Source organism: Nyctereutes procyonoides, unplaced genomic scaffold, assembly GCF_905146905.1.
Source record: "Nyctereutes procyonoides isolate TBG_1078 unplaced genomic scaffold, NYPRO_anot_genome, whole genome shotgun sequence".
NCBI lineage: Eukaryota > Metazoa > Chordata > Mammalia > Carnivora > Canidae > Nyctereutes > Nyctereutes procyonoides.
In genome coordinates, this window is record NW_026575033.1 from 14,982,095 (window position 1) to 14,998,754 (window position 16,660).

Below are 16,660 nucleotides of genomic sequence, written 5' to 3' on the forward strand. Positions count from 1 at the left end.
AGTAACTTCTGTTGTTTAAAAATTCAGTTTCTAGATTTCCTAATATATGGTCATCTAGTGTTTGTGTGAAAATCTACTTCCAAGATAGTGAATTCTGTTGTTTTAACCATTTACTTCAAAGATGGTGAATTCTATTGTATTAACCATTTAAGATACTGTCAAAAAGCCTTGTTTGTTTGGTTTTTTTTTTTTTTTTTGCATTAACTTACTTTAATTAACTGAATCATTCATTCACAAGACACACAGTACTTAACAGAGGCATTATTGTAACAATTTTGTGGTATATTTCTATGTTTCAAATGTCATTGAATTCTAATTTCAACTATGTTAATTTCATAATGTAACTTTACATTTTATGCATAATTAATATTTCAAATACTAAAATGTGATTATTGAAAAAAGTTGGATTGACTGAAGTTAATAAGAATAATAATTCTAAAGGTATTTTCCTTTTTAGATTACTGTGCCATGCTATGAAAGACCATATAGTTCGTGTTGCAAATGAAGCTGAGTTTATTTTGAACAGACAGAGAGCTGAGGATGTACATAAACATGCAGAATTTGAGGTAAGATTTTGATGGCAGATTAAAATCTACTTCTCCATTATAAGTCAGCTGTCACTGATAGTAACCTTACATAAGAGGGTTTTTTTTTAAGAGGAAAATTTCATTCAAGTCACTTAGTTCTTTTTTTTTTTTTAAGCTTTAGTAAATGCCAAACTCAGAGCTCTAATTTTTACCTCACAGCATGCAGAGATTCTTCTTACCCTGTGCCTAACCCTTTGGTAGGCTGAAGTTGTTCTCATGTACTCTTAAAAGCAAATAACATTTTATGATGCAATTACTTTAGTAATTTTTAAACTAGTTTATACACCATTAAAAATGGGTATAGCAAGTAGTAATATGAAGAAACTCAGCTTTACTAAATATTCAGTAATTTATCATTTATCAATGTATCCATCTTTAGAGTGACCAAAGATCACTTTATGTTTTATTGTTATAATTGATATTTGACAATGAAGCATTGCTTTTATAGGATATGCATGTATATCTGTACATATATTGGGAATATAATAATTTTAAAATTCTTATAAGTACCTAACTAAAGAAAAAAATATCATTTCTATTTTATGTGCAAAAACTAAAGTATATTGAAATATTGTATATTCTAAATTCTATGCTAATAGGTTTTATAAAAATGTGTTACTTTTGTATTTCCAGCATGTCAATAATTATTTGCCATTATTTGAATTGCCTCAACTCAATATTTTAATTTCAGTGTTTTAAATAACAGTGATTACTTCAGTTCATTCAGTTGGCAAAAAAAAAATTGGTTTCAGAAATATTCAGGTGACCTGGTATTTGGCTTAGCTTGAACTGTCAGTGGCCTTAAAAATAATAAATAACCATCAATTTATTTTCCTGATGCAACATGTGAACATATGTGGTATGGCTGGAAATCAAAGCCCAAGATTTCAGTTTTTATGAGGTTTTTATCTCAGTAAGCCAGCTCTCTTAGTTGTACAAGTTGATGCCCTAGGTCTTGTAATCTCTGACCTAGCTAACTGAAAAGCATGAGACAGAGAAATAACGGTTGTCACTCTCATACTCTTAACCTGCTTCATTTGTCAGATGAGACAGCACATACTTGGCATGAGAGATTGCAACAAACTCATCTTGAAAAAAATACCAAATATTTTAAACTTTGATAAAAGTACATTGACAATTGTTTATCAAAGTGAAGCTTCATATCCCTTCAACAGTAAATACTATTGGATATTTATCAAGGTATCCTGCTATAATCTGGATGTCAAGAAAATTTTGAGTTATCTGTTCTTTGAAGAATATGTTTTGATATGAGATATGTCAGGAGTCTAAACAAAATAAGAATATTCAGTTAACTCTTGACTTCTGTTAGTAAATAAGATTTAGAATATTAGTTGAATTCCCTGCAGGATGAGTTTTGAGTCATTCTTATTTCTACTAAGAAAATCAAGATATTTTGTGGGGATATAAGAAAATCAGTATTTGTCATGTGAAAATATTTAAAATAGATTTTCAAGCAGCTAGATATTAGTTACAAGTTTTAACACATATTTAGCCAAGATAAAATTAAGCTGATGGCAGTGTTTCTCAGCCTGTTTTTCATTATTGTCCCCCCATAAGGAATCTTTTTTAGACCATTTTCATTCAAGAAAGTTGAATCACCCTCTCCCAGTAAAATTTTATTTCTACAATATGCTGTATAACTGTTTGTGTAGTACATATGCTTCTGTGCTTTCTACATAAAAGGAATGTGATTTTTTTTTCACACTCCCAATACCACTTTTTTGCCCCCTGGGTAAATGAGGTCAATCCTATTGAGGATGCATGGCTAAAAGTGATAAGAGGCTATGAAGTGGACATGAAAATTCAGTGCTTTTTAGATTATATAAATATAAAATAAAATACTAACATAAATCAAATTTTGAGTATTGTCATTGTTATTTAATGACTGTACATTGTGGGTTTTTTTTTTTAACTAAAATGTTTAAATTTGCTCTTTTTAGGTTAGAGCTGTGTTGGTAAATGCATTGATGTATGTGTGTGTGCTTGTGGTTTACCAAACACCTACCGCTTTTAAATTATAAGAGATTTTATAAAAGCTATGACATTTTCTTGGACTTTTGGGGGGAATTTCTCTGTCTCTCATATAGGCCTATAATTAAGAGATAAAGTATATTTAATTTGAGATGGGTACTTCACAGTTCAGGTTTTTTTTTTTTTTTTGTTAACCATTGTAATTGTTAAGGAAGAAAAATGAAAATTTAATTTTGCTCTCCGATGAGCTAATGAAATATTAACCTCATTATGGAGGCAGATCATTGTACTAATTGGTGATTCCCTGTACAAAAAGATAAATTGGAAAATGAATTAATCCTTCTTAGACTACTTTAAGGGTTATTTCTCTGAAAGAGATGACTTGTGGTAGTAGTCTATATCAATAGATAGACTGAGGGGATATGTTCAAATACCTTCCATGAAACAAATTTTTACATAGTGGAGATGAATGTGAACCAATTATATGTATTTTTAGATGTGAGACTTTTTTTCTTCTAGTTATAGGATTCATATTACATACTTGGTAGTGTTAGAATATATGGTCAGTCCACCCCATATAAAAATTACTCTACAAAAAAAATCAAACTTAAGTTAAAGAGATGTTCATCCTGATGTTTATATTGAGCCTTTTTGATACACAGTGAGATTGATAAGCTATATTGCTAATACTGGTGAACATGAATACAGATAGCTGACAAAACTGCTGATCTTTAGGAAAGATGAGAATAAGATAGTTGTTATCATGAGAACCTTTCAACACATTAAATTCTAGAGTTGGGAGAGGTTATAGAGAAAACTTTCTCATTTAACAAATATGAAACTGAGTATGATGGGGAAATAAAAGAATTTTCATAAAACATGGAATAAAATCCAAGTCTAAATCCCTAAATCATTGCTTTTCCTTGTAAACCACATTGCCATTCATGAAATGGAAAACTATAAATTAAATAGCAAGCTTTGGATCTCTGTATAATTATCAAGAATGTAATTCTCATTTTAAGTGTGATATATACCATATTGGTTAAAATAATAATTAGGTTTACATTTTTAATAAACCATTATTCTAAAATGATTACCTTGAGAATATATTAAAATCAGACTCAGAATTTTAAGAGCCTTAAACATCATCAATTACTTTATGTAATATCATCTGAATTATTTTCCAAATACTTTATATATAAGCACATAAAACATTATTTTTACAAGTTTGAAAAGTGATTGTAGTGACTATACTCTTTAGAAAAAAAATTTCAGGGCAGCTCCGGTGGCTCTGCGGTTTAGCACCGCCTGCAGCCCAGGGTGTGATCCTGGAGACCCTGGATCGAGTCCCACAGGCTCCCTGTATGAAGCCTGCTTCTCCCTCTGCCTGTGTCTCTGCCTCTCTCTCCTCTCTGTGTATTCTCATGAATAAATAAATAAAATCTTAAAAAAAAAAGAAAAATTTCACAAGATGGTATTAACTAAGTTTTTAAAATTGAATTTTCATTACTCTTTAACTTAAGGTCAATTAGTGTTCCTTACTTAGAGCAGAAGTTGTATGTTGTTCAACATTATGCATTGTTTGTATTTTTTTTGTAGTCACAGTGTGCCCAGTATGCTGCTGATAGAAGAGAGGAAGAAAAGATGTGTGATCATCTTATAAGTGCTGCTAAGCATCGAGATCACGTTACAGCAAACCAACTGAAACAGAAGATCCTTAATATTCTCACAAATAAGCATGGTGCTTGGGGAGCAGTTTCTCATAGGTGAGTTATCACAAATTTACAATTAAATAGTAACTCACAGGTTATTTATGATAGTTAGATGTTAAAGATGATAAACTTTAAAATAATTTAGAAAATATGATTTAAAGCATAAAAGTTATTTGAATTTTCCCTGATATCTTTAGTAATTCCTCTTTAGAATCCTTTAGAAGAAAATCTTAAAATCTAAACTTTTAAGCTCCAGAAGTCATTTCTAATTTAATAGTAATATGTAATACAAAAAAATTTAAGGCAAGTATTTTAGACTGCCATCTCATGTAATGTATGTTAATTGTAAGTGGCTCTTTTTTTCATCTTTCAAGAGTCAGCTCTACCTACTTATTAAATTTATAGCATTCTTATTTTTTCTTATAAATAGGTAATAATACAAGCATTTACTATTGAGAAGTAATACGTTCTTTTTAAAAATCTTCTTCCATACTTTTCTATTCACTCTTTCTTAGGAAAGGTTTTCATTGCCGATTAGAGCATTTATGATATAATACAAGTAAAACCAAAATTGGTTGTTTATGAATTACAGATGTTCTCCTTGCTAAAGTTTTGTGGGCATAAAATTGTTTGTTTTTTCCTCTGTAACATGAGGAAACATTTTTTCTAGAAAAATAATAGTGAGTCAGATCACTATATTTCTATTGCAAATGTTCTTCATTTTTATATTTTCATTTTATTTGATCCCATTAAATGATTTTAAGTCTCTGGCACAGTTTAGGAGTTGGTTAATTGTGGACAGACGAGAAGAATTCTGATAGAAGTGATTTGGTTAGTTAAGGAAGAGCATCGAGAATATGGCCATGATAGTGTTTGACCATCTGTCCTGGTATTTCAGGTGTGAGATAGACTTAGTAAAACTTTATAATTTTTGTATTTAAAGTAAAATTATAACTTCATGACTTTAAAAGTAATCAAGACTCAATATATATTCTTATAATAATAGTAATACTGTGACATCCAGCTTTTATTGAATATTTATTGTGTGCCAGGCATCGTACTAAGAACTTTACATGAATTATTTCATTTAACCTTCAGAACATTATTCAAACATCTTCCGTATTACATTGAAACTGGAGCTTTCAGAGGCTAAATTAAAACTTACATAGTATCAAACAGCTTGTACAGGGAGAGACAATGTTTCACTCATGGTTCTCCAGAAAACACAAAAACAGAACCAATGGGATATATGTGAGACATAGATAGAGATAGAGGTACAGAAGTATAAATATACATATAGACAGATTTATTTTAAAGAATTGGCTCACGTGATTATGGGAGCTGGTAAATCTGAAATCTGTAGGATAGGCAGTGAGCCTGGAAACTAAGGCACAATTTTTGCTATAGTCCTAACATGGGATGCTGTCTTTTCCAGTTTTTTTTTTAATTGGTTTATTTTTAAGGCCTTCAACTAATTAGATGAGGTCCACACACATTTTATCTTCAATGTATAAAGATGTACGTGAGTTTGGGGTTTTAATTATTTCATCATGTAATTAAAATACAGCTACCAGTCACCTCCATAGCAGCAGTCATGTGGTAATGTGTCAAATGCATCCTCTGCTTAGTTGATCCTATACTGTGTTTCATTGGATTGACAGAAAGACTGGCAGCAGGACCCCTCAGATATAAAGGTAGCTTCTCTTCTTTCCTGCATATTAGTTCCCGGTGCTAACTAAAAACACATGATTTACCTGTTACCATCCTTTACCAAATAGGTCATTGAACTCTTAAATCTTTAAGGATGGGTTTTGTTCCCCATAATCTTCCTTAGTATTTGAGTAATTAATAAAGCTCAGTCATTAGATTGCTTCTTTTTTTTTCTCATTCACTCTCTGGGTAATTTTTATTAATCTTATGGCTTAAAAATACAACCCTTATGTTGATAACTTGCCAATTTATAATCCCTAGTCTAGATCTTTCACTCACCTCCAGACCTGTATATCATCCATCTACCTACTTGGTGTCTTCTACTTAGATAGAGTATTTCAGATGACAAAACACTTCCTAAGACTTTGTCCCAAACCATCTCTCTCATCCAAGGGCAACCCTATTCTTAGAGTTGCCCAGGCCATAAATGGTGCTTTTATCCTAATTGCACCTAACACATTACACACTGAGCCGTGCGGCACATCTTAACTGACTCTGCCACAAAATATGTCTAGAATGTCTTTGCTATCCGAAAGGATCTAAAATGATGCCCAGCATTTCTCACTTGTCCTAGCAGCGTTTTCCCTAGTCTTCCTGCTTCTTCCTTGATACTCCTAAAGGCCATTCTCAACACAATAGCCTGGGCAACTTTTATTAAAATATGTATCCTTTTCCTCCTCTGCTCAGAAACCCCCAGAACCGTGCTGTGCAAGATGGTAACCACTAGTCATGTGTGCTATTGAAATGTAATAAAAATTTAATTTAATGTACCACCTTTCAGGTCCTCAGTAGCCACATATGGGCAGTGGCTAGCACATTCGACAGCACAGAACATTTCCATTATTGCACAAAGTTCCATTGGTCAGTGTTGCTTCAGAAGTTTCCTGTGTCACTGAAAGTTAAAAACCTTACAGTTACCTACAAGGAAAGAGTGTGCTGTTTTTGATAGAATGGTCGAAGAAGTCCATTCTGATAAAGGATCACTTGGGCAGAGAACTGTCTGAGCATTTCAAGCCAAGGGAACAGCATGCAAAAGAAGAAGGGGGCTGGGCCTGTCCAAGAACAGGCAGAGACCAGTATGGCTGCCATGGAGTGAACCATGGGATGAGAAGGTTATTATCTTTTATAACTCTTCGATAACTCCTCTCCTGCTCCTCTCCCGTTCCTCTCCCCTGGCTCATTTTATTCCCATCACTGTGGCTTTTTGCTGCTTTTCAGGCTTTTAGGACATGTTTACTCGACTTGGAATGCCTTCTCTCAGATAATCTGTGCAGCTAGCTCTCCCATCTTCTGTTTTTAATTTAAATTGTACTTTCTCAAAAAAGCCATCTATAGCCACTTCTTACCCCCAATTATTTTATATTATAATTATATATATTATATATCTTATATATTATATACTTATTTATCAGTTGTATTGTTTTATTGTTTTGTCTCCCACCAGAATGGAAGCTCCATAGTGGAAGGGATTTTTCCTCCCTTTTGTCCACAGTAGTATTACCTCACACTTAGAATAATCCCTGATACAGAGCTGGTGCTAAATAAATATCCACTGAATAAATTAATAAATGAATACTTGATGTATACCCTTTTTTTTTTTACAGTGATACCGGTGATGGAATGGAAAAATAAATTAGCCTATTGTCTGGGACAATTTTATATTTCAAATGAAATTATTTTATTAAATGACAAAAAGTACTTATCCTTGCATAAAACCAAAGCTCAGGTTCATCTGGAAAGTGAGATGAACAATTCCTTATTCACTGGGTTAAATGGTAAAATGAATTATTATATGAAAATGCTTAACACCGTGTCTGTCACAAAGTAGACTTCTTGTATTTGTTAGTCTCTTTTCTTTTTTGTTAGGTCTTTGAGAAGAGCCTTTTAAAAAATATCTTATTTTTTAGAGGAGTTTTAGGCTTAAAATAGAAATTTCCCTTATATCCTCTCCTAACACACATATATACCCTCTCCCATAATCATTCACCCAAAGAGTGCCTTTTTTTTTTTTTACCAAGACTGAACCTACGTTGACATAGCATAGTCCCCCAAGGTCAGAGTCTGCAGAGAGCTCACTCTTGGTGGTGTGTCTTCTGTGGGTCGGGACAAATATATGGTAACATGTATCATCATTATAATATCATGCGGCATATTTTAACTGCTCTAAAATTCTGTGTTCTGCCTATCCATCCTTGTCTTCCCCTACCCCTGGCAACCACTGTCTTGTTTTGTTTTGTTTTGTTTATCTATAGTTTTGCCTTTTCCAAAATGTCATATAGATGAAATCATACAATATGTAACCTTTTACTTAGTGATATGCAAGAAAGGCTTTTCCATATTTTTTCATGCCTTGATGGCTGATTTTCTCTAAGCACTGAATAATATGCCATTGTCTGGATGGACCATAGTTTTTCCACTTACCTATGAAGAGCATCCTGTTGCTTCCAAGTTTGGGCAGTTATGAATAAAGCTGCTATAAACATCCATGGGCAGGTTTTTGTGTGAACACTGGTTTTCAACTCCTTTGAGTAAACGCTAAAAAGCATGATTGCTGAATGGTATGATAAGAGTATCTTTAGTTCTGTAAGAAACCACCAGAGTGTCTTCAAAGTGGCTGTGACATTTTGCATTCTCACTACCAATATATGAAAACTGGTGTTGGTCCACCTCCTCACCAGCATTAGGTATTGTCAGTGTTCCAGATTTTGGCCATTCTGATAGGTATATAGTGGTACCTCATTGTTTTGATTTGCATATTCCTGATGACATGTGATGTGGAACATCATTTCATGTGCTTATTTTCTATATGCGCATCTTCTTTGGTGAGGTGCCTGTTAAGGACTTTGGCCTATTTTTTTAAACCAAACTATTTGCTTTCTTCTTATTGAGTTTAAGAGTTCTTTGTATATTTGGCATAACTGTCCTTTAACAGATGTGTCTTTTATACGTATTTTCTCCCAGTTCGGGTTTGTCTTTTCATTCACTTGATAGTGTCTTTTGTAGTGCAGAAGTTATTATTTTTTAAAGATTTTATTTATTTATTCATGAGAGACACACAGAGAGAGAGAGAGAGAGAGAGGCAGAGACACAGGCTGAGGGAGAAGCAGGGCCCACGCAGGGAGCCCGATGTGGGACTCGATTCCGGGTCTCCAGGATCATACCCTGGGCTGAAGATGGCGCTAAACTGCTGAGCCACCCAGGCTGCCCAGAAGTTATTATTTTTAATGAAGTCCAGCTTATGTTGTTTCTTTCATGAATAATATCTTTGGTGTTCTATCTAAAAAGGCACCACCATACCCAAAATCATCTAGGTTTTCTCTTATGTCAGCTTCTAGGAGTTTTATGCTCTTCCATTTTACATTTAGGTCTATGATCCATTTTTACCTAATTTTTTTAAAAAATGTAAAGTCTATAGTCTATTTCTGGGCTATCTGTTCTATTGACCTATTTATTCTTTCAACAATACCATATTTTCTTGGTTAATGTGGCTTCACATGAGTTTTAAGTCAAGTGGCATCAGCCTTTCCACTTTATTCTCCTTCCAAAGAGCCTTTTTAAAATAATTTTCCTTGCCACTTAATCACCCTCTAACTTGCGATATATAGATAGCTACAATCTATTGATTTTATTCCTTTAATGAACAGATAACTCTTGTTAGCATAGTGGTAAAGTAGACTTACTTTCTGCCCTCACATAGTTCCTAATAGTCAAATAGAAGAGACTGATATTAAACAAAACAAATGATTATAGAAATAAAAGATGTGAATACAAATTTTGATAATTACTAGGAAAAAATTACAGAGTACTCTGAAGGGAAGGGTATAACAGAGAATCTTCATGTTAGATTAGGAAGTCAGGGAAGAATTCTGTGAAGAAGTTCTGTTTAAGCTAAGAAATGAGCAGGGAATCATCATAACAGGCGGAGTGTAGAACATTCAGGAAAGAAATATTACAAAGACTCAGAGCTTATAAATAATAAAATGAAATGAAATGAAGCTAGTATGTCTAGAGCTTAGTGAGCAATGGGGATATTGGCTTGAGATAGGCTGGAGAGTAACATATGAGCCTGATGATTTAAAGTCTTATAGATCATATTAAGGATTTGTGACTTTATCCTAAGTGGCATAAAAATCAGTGAAAGATTTTGAATAGAAGAGTAACATGATCTGATTTATGTTTTAAAAGATCAGTCTGGCTGCTTTATTACTGGGAGTAATAGGGAAGTGTGGTCACTCCTATTTGTAGTTCAAATGTCACCCTTTCTATTGCATTCCCTGGCTTCCCCTATTTTCTTAACCCAACCTCCTCCTATTTTGTTGGTGTCTATATTGCAATTATCTATGATACACCACCTAATGTTTTATAGCTGTTTGGATGTACGTGTCTCTTCCGGTAGACTTGTAACTTCCTAAGTGGAGGAATTAAATGGTACTTACAGTTACATCTCTGTTATCAAATATATGTTAAATCTGAAGGAATTTCATTTCTATAATGTTATACTTGCTGTTTTACCCAAGCAAATAATTGAATTTTAATGTAAATTTACTTTTATTCTTCTTTTTAAGATTTTATTTCTTTATTTGAGAGATAGCAACAGAGATAGTGAGAAAGAACACAAGCAAGGAGGAGAGGGAGAAGCAGGCTCCCCACTGAGCAGGGAGCCCAATGCGGGCCTTGATCCCAGGACCCTGGGATCATAACCTGAGCTGAAGGCAGATGCTTTTTTTTTTTTTTAATTTTTATTTATTTATGATAGTCACACACAGAGAGAGAGAGAGAGAGAGAGAGAGGCAGAGACATAGGCAGAGGGAGAAGTAGGCTCCATGCACCGAGAGCCCGATGTGGGATTCGATCCCGGGTCTCCAGGATCGCGCCCTGGGCCAAAGGCAGGTGCTAAACCGCTGCGCCACCCAGGGATCCCCTGAAGGCAGATGCTTAACCAACTGAGCCACCAAAGTTCCCCAAAATTCCTTTTACTTTTATCTTTTGACTCAATGGTCATACTGACTGTAATTATTTTAGCTTTTGAATTAATATTACTGCTCTTTATTTTGTCCTGAGGAGGAACTAGAATCTGACAACTCTTTAAAAATGCATATTCAAGAATTAACATTTTAAAATAATACTTCATATGTACAAACAGTTTTTCTTTATTTTATATTTTTGGGTCATATTTTCAATTTCTTAAACTACATAGCTAAATTAAAAGTTGGGCAAAGGACTCGATTGACATTTTTCCAAAGAAAATATGGGGAAATGGCTAACAGGCACATGAAGAGATGCTCAACATTATCCGTCATTGGGGAAATGCAAATCAAAACCACAATGAGATATCACCTCACACCTGTTAGAATGGCTGTTATCAAAAAGAGAGAACCATGTGGAGAAAAGAGAACCCTTGAGCACTCTTGGTAAGACTGTAAATCGGTACAGCCACTATGGAAAATAGTTTGGCGGTCCCTCATAAAATTACAAATAACTACCATATCATTCACCATTGCTATTCTGGGATATATTTGAAGGAAACAAAAACACTATATTGAAGACATAACTGCAGCTCCATGATCATAACAGCATTATTTACAACAGCCAAGACATGGAAACAACTTAAGTGTCCATCAATTCATGAATGGATAAAGTTGTGAGTCATATACATACATACATATATATAACATACATATGTATAACATACAAATATATAACATACATACATACATATATATATATGATGGAATGTTATTCAGCCATAAAAAAACAAGGAGATCCTGTCATTTGCAACAACATGGATGGTCCTCACATGATGCTAAGTGAAATAAGTCAGACAGAGAAAGACAAATATTGTATGATCTCACTTACATGTGGAACCAAAAAGAAAGAAAAAAAAAGTCATAGAAAAAGAGATAAGACTAACGGTTACCAGACGTAGATGTAGGGGTTGGTAGAGGGAGAATTGGAGGAAGGTGATCAAAATGTACAAACTTACAGTTATAAAATATATAACTACTGTAGATACAATGTACAGCACAATGACTGTAACTTACACTGCTATATAGTATATATGAAAATTAATGGATTTTCATCCATTAATGAAATCAACTCTAATGGATCCTTAGAGTTCTTATCACAAGGAAAACACCTTTTTTTTTCTCTTTTTCTGTATCTCTATGAGATGATGGATGTTGACTACACTTACTTTTCTATGGTAATCATTTTACAATATATGGAAGTCAAATTCTTATGCTATATGCCTTAAACTTATATAATGTTCTATAGTGATTATATCTCAGTAAAACTGGGGAAAAAAACTACTTTTCATACAAGCATTATTATTGAGATTTTGTATGGTAGAAGCTATATTTATTGATAGAGCAGGTTTGTATTGGCAGCATCTCCATTGATACTTTACACCTAATATCTTATTTTCATTCTAATAACTTTTTAAAGTAGGTATTATATTTTCCTTTTCACACATAATAAATGTGAGTCTCAGAGAAGTTGAATAGCTGGCCCAGTGTTATATAACTAAATAATAGGGACAGGATTTGTATCTAGATCTATGTAACTAACCCTAAAGCCCGTGGTCATTCCAGTGACAAAATTAATTACTGTATTTACTATAAAAAATTGTTGATTGGAATAATGAAATTAAAATCACTCATTAAACATAAATAAGACTCAAAAGTCTGGGGCTTTAGAAGGTATTTTTTAAAGCTTTACAACATCAAGATCTGGTCTAAATAGACAAGAGAACTACTGCCCACAGAGACAAGATAGAACTTGCAGTCTGAACCTAACAGGGTAGATTGACTGCTAAAAGAAAAATAAATAAACACACATTTTTGGTAGGATGTTAACAGGATCCAGTGTCCTACAACATAATATTTAAGATATCCAGGATATAATCCAAAATTACCTAATATACAAAGGACCTGGGAGATCTTAACCATTTCTCAAGGAAAGACAATTAATGAATACAATCCCAAGATAACCCAGATATGAAAACTTTGATACAAATATTTTAAAGCAACTGTTACAAACACCTCCATGAAGTCAAGGTAAACACTTTTTAAATGAATGGAATGATAGAGGATCTCAAAAAAGAAAGAGAATGTATATGAAAGAACCAAATGAAAAAGAAAAATGTAATATCTGAAATAAAAAATAATCATTTAATGAGCTTAATAGTAGTAAAATAAAGATGACAGAGAAGAGAGTGCATGAACTTGAAGATAGATCACTAAAATTATACAAGTGAAAGACAAACAGAAACGGCAAAAAATGGAAAGTGCTCCAGGCTCCTGTGGGACAATATCAAAAGGCCTAAAATTCATATCATTGAAGTCCTACAGAAAGTTAGGAGAAAGATTCATACAGAACAATTATTTAAAGTAAAAATGGCTGAAAACAAATTCGGTGAAAGATGTCAAGTTAGAGATCCAAGAAGCTCAGGATAAGCTCAGTAAAAACTATCCCTAGACATATCATAATCAATCTCCTAAAAACGAAAGATAAAAAAAATCTTAGCATAATCCAGAGGAAAAAACAATACATTTTATATATAGGAAAAACAATTCAAATAATTACAGCATTTTCATCAGAAATTGTGGGGCCCACTAATTGCCAAACCAAAATTCTATATTCAATAAAAATACCCTCCAGAAATGCAAGCCAAATAAAACCGTTGTCAAATGATAGAAAACTAAGAGAATTTCTCTCTACCAGGCATGTTCTCAAAGAAATGCAGAAAGATGTCCTTCAGGCACAAGAAGGAAAAACAAAAGGGGGGAACTTGGGAATTGAGAATAAAGAAAGAATTGTTTTGTTATTTTTTTCCCACAAAGATGCAAAGGCAATTTAGTGGAGAAATGATAGTCTTTTCAGCAAATAATACTGTAGCAATTGAATATTCATCTGCTAAGTTTGGACACCTGAACCATGACTCACATTCTTATGTAAAACTTAACTTAAAATGAATGATAGACCTATATGTAAATTATAAAATTTCTGGAAGAAAACATAGGAGGAAATCTTTGCATTCCTGTTTGTATTGGGCAAAGTTATTAGATACAGCACTAAAAGCCTGATGGATAAATAAACAATCCTACAGTGGACTTTCTCTTAGTCTGCTTGGGCAACTATAACAAAAACATCATATGGTGGCTTATAAGCAACAGAAATTTGTATCTAACAATTCTGGAGGCTGAGAAGGCCAAGATAAAAGCACTGGCAGATTCAACGTCAGGTAAGTCCACATACTGGTTCACATAGATGGCAATCTTCATGCTATGTCCTCGCAAGATGAAAGAGTTGAGGAATCTTCTTAGGGCCTTTTTATTTTTTATTTTTTTAGGGCCTCTTTTATAAGGGCCTAATCTCATTCATGAAGGCTACACCCTCATTACCTAATCACTTTCCAAAGACCTCACCTCCGGATACTACCACATTAGATTTGATTTCAACATAAAATTTGGTTAGGGGAGGCATTCAATCCATGGCAGGCTTTACCAAATTAAAAACCTTTTTGTGTGTGAAAGAGACTGTTGAGAATGCACCACATTCTCTCAGACTGGGAAAAAGTATTTGCAAATCATACAATCTTACAAAGGTCTTACAAATATAAATGTTTAGAAGTGTAAGTATATATATTTATCTAAGTGTAATACTATACAAGGGACTTATAAGTACACATATGTGTATATGCATTTGTATATATGTAGTATATATGTATAAGGAACTTTCCAAACTTAACATTAAGAAAAAAAAAACATACAATTAAAAAGCAAGCAAGCACTTCAACATAGACGATATATAGATGGCAAATACCTACATAAAAAGATACTCACTATCCTTAGCTATTAAGGAAGTTCAAATTAAAAAAACAATCAAATGCTAATATTTCTCTCCTACAGTGACTAAAATTAAAACAAAAACCTTACAATGCAAGGGCTGGCAAAGAGGTGAAGTAGCTGGAACTTGCATACATTGCTGGTGGAAGTACAAAATGATGCATCCTCTTTGGAAAGCTGTTTGGCAGTTTTCTTACACAATCAAACATCCGCTTACCATTTGACACAGCAATCCTATTCCTAGATATTTACACCAAGAGAAGGGAAAACTTACATTCATGCAGAAAACTTGTACATGAATGCTCATAGCTCTATTAATAACTGTCCCCAAATTGAAAATAACCCAAATGTTCTTCAATTGGTGAATGGATATACAGTACATCCATATAATGGAATACTACTCAGCAATATAAAGGAATAGACTTGATACATGTGACAACCTGAATGAATCTCAGGTGTATTCTGCAAAATGAAAGAAGCCAGACTCAAAAGAATGCAAATTGTATAATTCCATTTATGTGACGTTTGGAAAAAAGCAAAACCTTAGGCAAGTAAAACATATTGGTGGTTTTTAGGATTTAAGAGTAGAAAGAGAGTTTGGGTAGAAAGGGACAATGTGAGGAAGCATTTTGGGAAGATTGAACTGTTCTGTATCTTGATTGTTTCATGGCTCTGTTTTTGTCAAAACTTATAGAAATGTACACCAAAAAAGAGTGAATTTTTCTGCATGTAAATTAATAAATCTTCAAAAACTTAAAAAATCAAAGGCCAGAGAAGTCTTTATATTTATCAAACTGTATTATATTTTCGTTATCGAGAATTACAATTGAATATTAATTTACTGTTTTAAAGTTAAATTAATTACAACTCGGATTATTTCAATTATTTTCATGCCAACAAGGTATACTGGTCATATAATATAAAGAACAGAAGTTAGGGGACCCCTGAGTGGCTCAGCGGTTCAGTGTCTGCCTTTGACCCGGGGCATGATCCTGGAGTCCTGGGATCGAGTCCCGCGGTGGGCTCCCAGCATGGAGCCTGCTTTTCTGCCTCTGCCTGTGTCTCTGCCTCTCTCTCTCTCTCTCTCTCTCTCTCTCTCTCTCTCTTTCTCTTTCTATGTCTATCATGAATAAATAAATAAAATCTTAAAAAATAATAAAAAATTAAAAAATAAAGAACAGAAGTTAGATTTTTTCTATAACTAATACCTGTTGTAAATGAATTTTCACTGTATGTAGTTTTTTAATTATATAGCTTTTAAAACCCTAAAATAAATGTAGTAAATGTGCTATTCCCTAATAAAAATTATGAAATATTCAGAGGGAGAGAAAAAAGAAATTTTTTCCAACAATTTTTAGGTAGTTTAAAGTGTCAAGATTCAAATCAGGAATTGTGGGGGCTCCTGGGTAGCTCAGTCAATTAAGTGCCAGCCTCTGGCTCAGATCATGATCCCAGGGTCTTGGGATCCAGCCCCACATCAGGCTCCCTGCTCAGCAGGGAATCTGCTTCTCCCTCTGCCCCTCCCCACCCTGCTCATTCTCTCTCTCTCTCACTCTCTGCCTGTCTGAAATAAATAAATAAAATTTTTGAAAATAGGTAAATAAACCAGGAATTGTGCTCTGCTCTCGGTGCATACAGTTGTTACAAGCTGATCTGCCAGATGTGTGGAGCGTTACAGGGTTAGACTAAATAATCTACTAATTGTGACCTCTATAACCATGTGAGATACAAAATGGAAGAAAAACCTGTGTAGAAATCACATATCTTTATACCATAGCCTGCATTGGTTTAATGGCTGTGAAGTTTCATAGAA

At 33.5% G+C, this 16,660-nt stretch overlaps 1 protein-coding gene across 2 annotated transcripts in view; it reads left to right on the top strand.

The window, feature by feature from the left end:
- Nucleotides 1-16,660, top strand: part of NBEA (neurobeachin) — a 672,481-nt gene that overhangs the window by 367,141 nt on the left and 288,680 nt on the right. For both annotated transcript variants that reach the window (XM_055317362.1, XM_055317363.1), the window contains exons 36-37: nucleotides 458-566; nucleotides 4,179-4,345. In XM_055317362.1, the coding sequence (XP_055173337.1) occupies nucleotides 458-566; nucleotides 4,179-4,345 (276 nt within the window). The remainder of the gene's footprint in view (nucleotides 1-457; nucleotides 567-4,178; nucleotides 4,346-16,660) is intronic.